Consider the following 10,309-nt stretch of genomic DNA (forward strand, 5'->3'; position numbering starts at 1 on the left):
AGTAAATTATTGCTTGGGAATATTCGAGTAGTCCGATCAATGAACACCCTTTGCATTACTTAAACTTTCTGTACTAAAACTGATTTGATAAACATTAAGTCAAGGTTAGTGATATATTTTAAATGGCAGCTGTTTTCTTACTATGTTTACAGGGTATTTTTTTACCCCTCTTTCCAGATTGTCACACTGGAGTCATAGCGAAGAAGTGATGGGGATCCAGGGGCTGTTGCAGTTCATTAAAGACGCGTCAGAGCCCATAAATGTGAGAAAATACAAAGGGCAGACAGTAGCTGTGGACACCTACTGCTGGCTTCATAAAGGCGCCTTCTCCTGTGCGGAAAAGCTGGCAAAGGGAGAACCAACTGATCAGTATGTTACATTTTCACCCTATATTCTCATCAGTATATTTTCCGAATGCAATTAGAATGCGCTCTATTTATCTGAAAACAACATTTTGTGTCTTTCTAGAAGTTATCCTTGCCCATCGTTCTCTCCTTCTCCCCACTATTAATTTAGACATTTTATCTCTTTATCTCAGATATGTGTCATTCTGCATGAAGTTTGTGGACATGCTCCTCTCCTTTGGCATCAAGCCAATCTTGGTGTTCGATGGCTGCAATTTGCCGTCGAAGAACGAAGTGGAGAAGGCGCGTAGAGAGTAAGTGAATACAGACCACTCCCCCTGCTGTGTTATGAAAAGAGGCCAGCGAGTCCACCCGGCCAGGCCGCCTGACTGCCATTTTCCTTCTGTCGCGTCGCAGGCGTCGTCAGGCCAACCTGCAGAAGGGGAAGCAGCTCCTGCGGGAGGGGAAGGTCGCGGAGGCGCGGGACTGCTTCACCCGCTGCGTCAACATCACCCCCGCCATGGCCCGCGACGTCATCAAGGTGAGCGCACGCCAAAATGAATGTTAACATGCTAACGGGGGGGGGGGGGGGTGGTCCGTGGTCCGTGGAGTTATTGTCTGGTGTCCTTTTGTGGTCGGTAAAGCATTTTCTGAATTATAGCATGCCTCTGCATATTAGCACCACCGTGTGATGATTAAAGAAGCTCTGCCACATCTGTTTGCCAGCTGGGGCTTTGGCCTGGTAGCTTTGGGCAGCCTCATTTATCAGAATGGACTGCTTCCAAAGTTTTAGTACAGGGGTGTTAAAATCTATTTCTGGACAGTCCTGTGCTTGCTTGCTTTCAGTTTGGCATTGTTGTTTGGCAAACATTGATTTGAAAGGCAACCTGTCATTGGCATAGCTCCCTTTCCCATTAAAGAAACTACTGGCATTGGACCTGGGATGATCGAGGAATGTGTTGCCAGGCTTCATAACTGGTATGCTGTCTCGGGTCTTAAACTAGGAATGTTCTCTCTCTCTCTATCTCTCTCTCACTCTCTCTGCTTCTTTCTCATTGCTTCTCACCCACCCACACTGTCAGGCTGCCAGGACCCGCGGTGTGGACTGCGTGGTGGCCCCGTATGAGGCCGATGCCCAATTGGCCTTCCTGAACAAGGCTGGAATCGCCCAGGCCATCATCACGGAGGACTCTGACCTGCTGGCATTTGGCTGCAAAAAGGTTTGGATCCCTTGGCACCACAGTCTCTTCTCTATCCTGCATGAGATGTGAAACAGTCCTCCACGGGCTGCCACATCTCTCTAATGTGCCTCTGGTGATCAGAAGTGCAGTTTATTGGTCGTGGCTGTGAGCTGGAGACCAACCCAGGTAGAGCACTGGTTGTTGGCCCCCTAAATAAGTTGTGTTGTGAAATTCCCCTTTAAATCCCCAACCAACTTCGCGGGTCTAAGAAATTTGAAGTGATTGGCCCACGTTGCACTGCATGAAGTGCGAACCAGTCCAGCACTGGCTGCACCGAATAGTGGGGAGTAGGTGTCAGGGAGGTCGTTGGTGGTTTGAGCGCATTTTTCATCTCAGGTGATTCTGAAGATGGACAAGCTGGGGAATGGGCTGGAGATCGACCAGAGCAACCTGGGCCGCTGTCGGCCGCTGGGCGACGTCTTCACTGAGGAGAAGTTCCGCTACATGTGCATCCTATCGGGCTGCGACTACTTGCCCTCCCTCTATGGGATTGGGCTGGGCAAGGCCTGCAAACTGCTGCGGGTGGCCAGCAACCCGGACATCCTGAAGGTAACGGCACCCTGCCTATCAGAACCATGTGACTCTGCTGCATCTGAGGAGGGGCTGGGAAACAATCCAGCATATTACTGGACACAAGGGAGAAGGAAATTGGAATCACTTTTGAATATTGTTGGATAGGGGTGTAGTGTAAATCTTGCATATAGCAGACCATTTGGGCTACAGACGTTCGCTGCACAGTCAGTCAACAGCCGTGAAAAACTTTCACACCCCCGCATGCCCTCACTCGGTTCAAGCAAGGTGGTAATTAAGGCAGAGATGTTGGGTGTTACACCATCGCCGAATGTTGACAACTTGAAGTCTCTTTAAAAGAAAAGGTACATTTAAAATGGTTAAAGGATATGTAATCTAAATTTGAGTGTGTTTTGAAATGGTTTTACCCTGACTACATTAAAATTCGCAGCTTGGTCATTAATATCTCGCTAGGTTATCAGAAAGATGGGCCAGTACCTGAAGATGAATGTGACTGTGCCAGACGAGTACATCGAAGGCTTTGTGAAGGCCAACAACACCTTCCTCTACCAGCTGGTCTTTGATCCCATCAACAGGAAGGTGGTGCCGCTCAACGCTTACCCAGACGACATTGACCCGTCTTCTCTCAGCTACGCCGGCCAGTATCCTTTCCTCTCAGACCTGAAGCTCCCTGTTGTAATGACCTTATGTACATTTTGACTTGGTTGACTTTGTTCAGTGGAGTATGCTATGTATGTATACATCAGTGGCGGCCGGTGAGCTGGAAACAGGGGAGGCTGAAACATTACCTTTAAATCTATCATTATTTTCAACCCGTTCCCCTTTATCCTCCTTGATTAACAATAAAACAAATAATTCACAGAATAATTGACACCAATCACGTAAATGGAGTAAATGATTATGCTCGCGAAACAGCGCAGATTGTCTGTGGTTTGTGTGCTTGCGAAACCTACAACGTGAGATTGTTTAATTAACAAGGATGGCATTTATCAATTTAAATTATATTAAATGCTCATGACACATCACAGCTTTTGTGAGGTCTGTGTTCTAAACGTTATTGTTCATTGCACTCAACCTAACCTAAAAGTTTATTCTTAGTAATTTAAATCGATCTAACTAAATTTAGCTCCGTTTTGTAATTTGAATTTTGTAACACAAGAAAGCTATAATGTGAAACATTTAAGAGAAAGCTTTGGGATTACTTGCCACTTAATTATTCAAATTGCCATCCTTGTTAAACAACCTCATGCTGTAGCTTTCGCAATAGCGGACAAGCGACAGACAATCTGCGCTGTTTCGCGAGCATAATCATTTACTCTATTTACGCATTGGTGTCAATTATTCTGTGAATTATTTCTTTTATTGTTAATCAAGGAGGATAAAGGGGAACAGGTTGAAAGTAATGATGGATTTAAAGGTAATGTTTCAGCCTCCCCTGTTTCCAGCTCACCAGCTGCCACTGGTATACATTCATTTATTTGTATGGTTCATGCACGTCTTGGTATTTGCAGAGGCCGCGGCCTTAGTATACGGTTAGTATTGTTTCCTTAATTCCCTTCACCAGCAACCTAGGTGATGAGAAGGGCCTCCAGATGGCTCTGGGGAACTTGGACATCAACACAATGACCAAGGTTGACAACTACAACCCAGACACAGCACAGGTATAATACACATTTCTTTCACAGTAGAGACTCGGAGCTTTTTGGTTTGTAATAATATTAGTAATATAGACACTTTATCCAGGTGATATGCTCATGCCCATTACCTTTTTGTGGCATTCAGTTCAACACCACACTATGTCAAGATTGCAGTGTTGTCCAGTATATTGGATTAGCAGTATTAAGCAGTGCTTTGTGCATAGCTGATCTAGTGTTGCCACCAGGGGTGTTTCTTTCAGCTTGTGTTTGCTTTTGGTTTTTAGTTTTAGGTATGTGAAGTACTTTTAGAGGCTGAGGCACACCCAATCTTGAGATTACTAGTGAAAGTGAAATAATAAAAACCCCAGAGCCCTCAGTTTGTTAGCTGGGCACAAAGAATTTGTTACAGGTAACATAGCTAATGTTTCAGTTCTTTGTGTGGCAATACCAGTTTGCATGTGTATTTATTCATTTAGCAGATGGTCTTACCCAGAGCACCTTACAAGAAGTGTATTCAGCAGGATTGGATTCTGTTCACTGTATCAGCATTCCTTTACATTAAGCATGTAATAAGTTACAGGGCGAGTTGTCTGGGCCACATGTTGTACTCTGTGGAGTGGCCGACCTGATCTGTCCCATCTCCGTGTGTCCCTCAGCCCGCCAAACCCCGCAGCCGCAGCTGGAACGACCGCCAAGAGAAGCGCTCTCCCCTGGAGACCAGCATCTGGAGCAAGGGTTATGCCCCCGGCGGAGTCCCTCCCTCCCGGCCCCCCGTCGCCGCCTCCCCACAGAAGCCGTCCCCCACGAGGAGGGACAGGGTGGTCAGCGTCCAGGGCCCGCGGCTCCCGCATAAGGAACCTCAGGCCAAGAGGCCCAGGGAAGGTAGGAGCACTGGCTGTCACAGTGCGGTCACACCGAGTGCAGGATGGACGTTTGCGTCAAACGTCATTCATTTTGCCTGTGTGCTTTTGTTTTATTAGCAGTGTCTGTTTAATGCTTTGGAAAATATCCTGTTTTTCTGCATTACAACATGCTGATTATACAGAATGAGCTTTACCATCATTGTCTTAATCCCTCACGAGGAGAAAATTATGCAGCCAGACATAAAAAACAAACTGCACATGACCTCAAATACAAAATACATATAAAGTGCAGTGGTGCTGAATAAGAAATATTATTGCACTTCACTGCATTTAAAGGAAAACATATTTACAATTAATTACAAACACACAAAACCAAGTTTCAGAGTCCTTAATTTACCAGAGAGATTGCCTTAGGTAAACATGAATGCTTATATCTGTTACTCTTTATTCTGGGGAATCTGTAGCGAGAGCCTGATGGCAGTAATTGGAAAGTGTGGTGTAGCGTGTGATCACTAATATTGACTCTGACTCTTATGGTCTTTTCTATGAGGCAGCTCAGGGAGACAGGCTTGCTGTTGCCCTATGAGTTTTATACTGGTTCTCAAATGTTATTTGGATCACTGAATGTTTGAGGAAAATTATATATTGATGAGCCTGTTTGGAGAAAATGTAAGTGAAGTAAATTCAGTGGTACCTGTCTTGATGGATCTTTCTGCGTGGCTTGTGCTCACCGTCGTTCCGCAGAATCGGGCATCTCTGAGGAGGACATGCTACTGCAGTACTCATCCTCTGATGTCAAGAAGCAGAGGAAGGAGGAGAGCCGACCGCCCGCGTGCGACCGGGTTCCCGCAGGCGCAAGGCCCGGCGTCCCCGCCGGCCAGCCCAGGCCGCGCAACAGGTTTGCCACCCTGCTGCAGAGGCGGAACCAGGACGATGAGTCCGGCGACGAGCAGTGCACCCGCAGCAGGTATGGCGTCTGAACACTCCGAAATGCCGTCCATCATCATCCGGCGCTGGAGGGCATTGATCTAGAGCACTGATTCTCAATCCTGCTTCTGGGGCCCCCCTGCTCTGCACGTTCTCCATCTTTCCCTGCTCTACCTACCTGACTGAACTCATCAGTGGCACTTTTGATTAGCTGAGCACACCTGATTTAATCAAGAGCATGTTAGCCATTTCAATCAGGTGTGTTTGGAGCAAAGATAGAAGATATGCAGGACAGGGGGGCTCCAGGAGTAGGATTGAGAAACGAGGGATCTGTCTGTGTGGTCCTACGTCTTTTTATGTGGCTTTTTAATACTGTGGACCATGGCTGAAAGCATAAATGTAATTTTTGCAAGGCAGGGCTCAGGCTGATGGTAAAGCAGGTTGGAATAACAGAGCTTAAGAGCAACAGGCCTGGGGTGAGCTGGCCCAGGTCTGGTGATGGGAATTGTGTTGACATCTTTGTATTTCATTGTTCAGGTTCTTCTGCAGCGTCAGCTCTGACAAGATGGAAATCCCCCAGCAGGAGGCACCGGAGTCAAAGGCACCTGAGGCTCCAGCCTCTGACAGCCCTGTTCAGTCCGGTGAGAGGCCTGGCGCAGAGCAGGGCGCGGTGGCCAAGATGGAGGACGAGGAGACCCAAGCCCCCGGCGAGAGCACTCCCAGTCCCCCGTCCTCTCAGTCCCCCCAGCCCCCCAGCCGGGGGAGGGGCGTCTTCGGCTGGCCCGGCAGCTGTCCCGAGAGGCCCCGGCCTCCGTCCTGTCCATCGGGGCTCTCTGCGCTGCAGCGGTTCCAGCGCAAGAAAGACGGCTTCTCCTGGAGCGGCCCACGGCAGGCATCCCCCCCTCGAGGCGCGACGCCTCCGCCTGAGGAGAAGGAGACCCCCCCGGACTCGCCCCCTTCTCAGGACAGCGCTTACTTCTCCCAGCCCGTCCACCCAGACTCGGCGACAGAGGAGTCCCCATCACCCAAGCGCCACAGAGGCTCGCCAGCCGTAAGTCTGCTGTCCTCGCTGCTGCCCTCTACCTGCAAAGACAGTCTCGCCATTTTAAAAGCCGGTCATATGTCAGTTCTGTCGACATGCATTTTCTGTTATGTATTTGGCTTTAGTTTAATTCATTTCTTCTGTATAGGAACTCTCCACAAGTCAGGAATCAGACTCCAGTGAAAGCTCACCTGTTGTGGAGAAAAAACCAACAGCTATTAAAGCAAAGGTATGGTATATTCGCTAATTATTCATTGCTTTTGTGTCATCCATGTTAAGTAAACAAACGAGAAAGTTCCCAAGCTGTGGAGAATTTGCCCATTTATTTCATGATCCTAAGAGCTGTGAATTCCTGCTCGTCATGACCTGTCAATTATTATAATGGAAACGGACTGGAAGTTACCTCCCCTTGGGTATTCTGCAGTGCGTCTGGGGGATTTTAGCTGGCAGATACCGATCACTTCTTTGAACAGGAAACGGAAGGTTGCTAGGCCTTTTGCTTGCAATGCAGTGTGGGCAGAGGGAGGGGTAGTTTGGTCTTTACAAGCAGTGAGGTCACTCCCTCCCCCTTCCCGTATCTAGGTGGCAGGCCTGCCGCGGGTCTGTTCCAGTGACCTGGGCAAGGGCGGCAAGATTCGGCCCTCCGCCCCTGCCAAAGCCAGCGGGCTCCGCAAGAAACCCGCAGGGCCTGGGAAGAAATCTCCCGCCAACAACGAGAACACGCCGGGCCTCCAGGCCACCATCAGCAGCCTGTGGAAAAACTTTGGTTTCAAAACGTAAGTGTTCAGTCCCATCCACCCATATGGAATATCCCCTGTTACTGTGGCCAGTAGGATTTACCTCTGTGCCTTCTGTATTTTTCTGTTTACTTTTTTGCTTAGCAGATATCCAGAGCAGTTTGCATAGATTACATATTCCATATACAGCTAGATATCAGGCACAACAGCAGCGTTCGACCTCTGAACTGGAACGGCGGCCATTGCGTTACAAACCCTGCTCCTCCCACCACACCACACACCAGTCAGATTTCTCCAGGAAGTAAAGTCGGCACCCTCCACAGCCAGTAGGGGGGGGTGTAAAATAGGCCCCATTTCAAAGAACCCTGTGCAGAAAAAAGTGCCTTTTGCGTAACCTTGCTCAAGGCTAAAAGTGAATGCGTATGCATAGAGAGCGTTTGAGCCCGTCAGATTTAGGGCGGAGCTGCACTGTGAAAGGGCGTCGCTCAACAAAGCAAAGTGCTCTGTGCTAGGTGTTGCAAAGCTATTGACATGCATATTTCTCCAGTGAAATGCATTAGCACCTGCCGAGGACTTGAGAAAGTGGTATCCTTATGCCACGTAAACTGACTAAGACTTATGGAATTTGGGTTTGTATCACTGTTACATATTTAATGTACTTTCTCGGGATGGGCATTTCAGACTTTTGGTATTGCTCAAGTACTGGAGAGTAAATTAAGATAAAAAAAATGGGTAGGAATATATCCATAGTCAAATATTAAAACAGAATACCATGCTTGACTGAATATAGCAGTGTTTATTTATACTACTGTATGTTCTTCACTCCCTGCGTATATCTCTCAATCTGACAGGCTATTTGAAAAAATCATTTTAAATCCAGGACATATCTGCGTTGCTTAACAAAAGCTTAACCTAACCTAACAAAAGCCTAACCACTGCATTAGTTCAAATCCACTGACGGTCAGACATCTACGGTGCCAATCTGAGGAAACGGTTAAAATCAACTTGCTCTCTCTAACTAAATATGGCATAATTCTAGTGAAGTGCAGTTTCGCTGGAGGGCAGTGAGTTCACCAAAATGCCCGCCAAAATCTCCAGATTAAACATCATAAACCCTGGGAAGACTAACAAACCATGAAACGGTCAGAAGCTGCCAGGCCATAGCTTCGATTGCTGTATGGGCTTTGTTGGGGTGATAAGTTCACATGATTTTTTTGCCTGAATAAAAATCAGTGCGAAATAACAGATAATCCCATAACGGCAAAGGGGAAGTGGTAGATTTTGTAATCCTTTTCATAAGCAATGTGATATTGTCTGAGTTTGTGTCAAAAGGAAATGTCTTTTCCGGCCAAAAGTAAAATTTTACATTCAGCAAAATGAAGAGGACCCAGGCAAAGACCCTGTAAAAACAGTATTAAAAAGTACAGATCGACTAGAGCCGACAATTTGATTAAAACACATTTGCAGAGATTAGCCCAATGGACCTATAAACAGCAAGACCTTGAATAAAGGCAAATGGAATGATAAATATGAACCGTGATGAACACTACAGATCATGCCACTATATCCATAGACATCGCTTTAGGGAGGAGCTTTGGGTTAGGGTTGCATTTCATGCAGTGTTGTGCGAAGATGGAGTCGCTGTGGTGTACCAGTTTGGCATGGAGATCTTGCATCCCTCGATCGTTTATTTCAAGTGGTTTATCAACATGTCTTCACAATGGTGCTTTTCAGTATCCCGTTTGACACTATGCTCAAGCTATGAATTAAATGAATAAATAAATGCATTTCTGGCTTCTTGCAAGAGACTTCATTCCAAAGCATCACATAGAGAGTGTACGAGGTTCAGAGGCATTTTCTCTTATACATATCATTTTGTCATTAATCCGTGTTTTTTTTGCACTGTTCCAAGCGACCTGACAGTGTTTTGAGTTCTCAGTCACTTCTTCCTTGTCAAGTGCTTCCCCTCCCTGCAGAGATTTTATTTGTGTGTGTGTGTGTGTGTGTGTGTGTGTGTGTGTGTGTGTGTGTGTGTGTGTGTGTTACAGAGAAAGACCCAGAATGAATCCAGGCAAGAAGGGGGATCCCATGTCACCAGTGGAGGATAATGTGCCAGCACTGACCCCCGAATCTGACAAGGACATCTACTTCATGGCTGAGAGTAGCTCCTTTCAGAAAACCATTTGCCTCTGATGGGTTTTAATGTAATGTAATTTAATGTAATGTTTTTACAGGGTGACCTCTAGGTGAGCCCTAGTCTTGTAAACATACTGTGTATGTATATACCTGACACGTGATATGAAATTTATTTGAATAAATATAGCTTGTTTCAACTTTTGAGGTGTTTGCTTGATGCCCAGTTTTAGTTCCTAAACTGCAGTGGTTGAAGATTTCAGTATTTATGGTGTGATAGTGTTTGAAGGAAACAATGGCTTACCCATAAACTTAAAAACTGATACTCCCTTTCCTGCCCCAGAGTATGGCCCTGTGCCCATCACCTGTTTACTGAATATCTTGCAAGAACAGGCCATTGTACATATAACCAATGAAACTTTTTTTTTTGGTCTGAGCATGAAAAATGTGTTTCATTGCACAACCTCTTTTCAGATTTAAGGAGCAATACAGAGAAGGCTTAAACTGTTGAAATGCTGATGGTGAAACCAGCAAAGCATACTCTTAAGTTTACTCAAGATGGCCTACTCAAATGGAGTATTCACACCTGGTATGTACCAAAAGCCATGGGAGCACTGGCTTTGTAATCATATGCATAAGAAAAATGTCACCTGACAACTGCTCCAGTGATTACAGTATACTAAAGGAGACAAAGTATTCCATGTACATTATCTTTTACCAATTTGCACTCGGGGCCCCATTCACTGTTTAGCGCAAGCAAAGCAGTGACCAATGCCAATGAGGTCACAGAAATGACCGCATTCATACATTTTGAATCCATCTAAGAAATGCGCCGAGTACACTGCGAAACCTTT

General features: G+C 46.3%; 1 protein-coding gene across 1 annotated transcript; it reads left to right on the forward strand.

Annotated features, from left to right (window-relative positions):
- Positions 1-208: 208 nt before the first annotated feature.
- exo1 (exonuclease 1) lies at positions 209-9,515 on the forward strand. Its single transcript, XM_036547287.1, has 13 exons — positions 209-369; positions 539-658; positions 762-885; positions 1,427-1,564; positions 1,922-2,134; positions 2,570-2,757; positions 3,681-3,777; positions 4,410-4,635; positions 5,361-5,583; positions 6,081-6,594; positions 6,734-6,814; positions 7,168-7,361; positions 9,371-9,515. Exons 1-13 carry the CDS (start codon positions 209-211, stop codon positions 9,513-9,515), a joined length of 2,424 nt encoding a protein of 807 aa, XP_036403180.1.
- Positions 9,516-10,309: the final 794 nt, after the last annotated feature.

The sequence above is a fragment of the Megalops cyprinoides genome, chromosome 15, assembly GCF_013368585.1.
Source record: "Megalops cyprinoides isolate fMegCyp1 chromosome 15, fMegCyp1.pri, whole genome shotgun sequence".
NCBI classification, from domain to species: domain Eukaryota; kingdom Metazoa; phylum Chordata; class Actinopteri; order Elopiformes; family Megalopidae; genus Megalops; species Megalops cyprinoides.

What these genes read in the sequence shown, in the direction of transcription:
- exo1 (XM_036547287.1), top strand. Translation starts at nt 209, where the DNA reads ATGGGGATCCAGGGGCTGTTGCAGTTCATTAAAGACGCGTCAGAGCCC. An exon ending in TGGCATTTGGCTGCAAAAAG is followed by an intron (nt 1,565 to 1,921) that starts GTTTGGATCCCT and finishes TTTTCATCTCAG; the next exon opens with GTGATTCTGAAGATGGACAA. An exon ending in GCCACAGAGGCTCGCCAGCC is followed by an intron (nt 6,595 to 6,733) that starts GTAAGTCTGCTG and finishes TCTTCTGTATAG; the next exon opens with GAACTCTCCACAAGTCAGGA.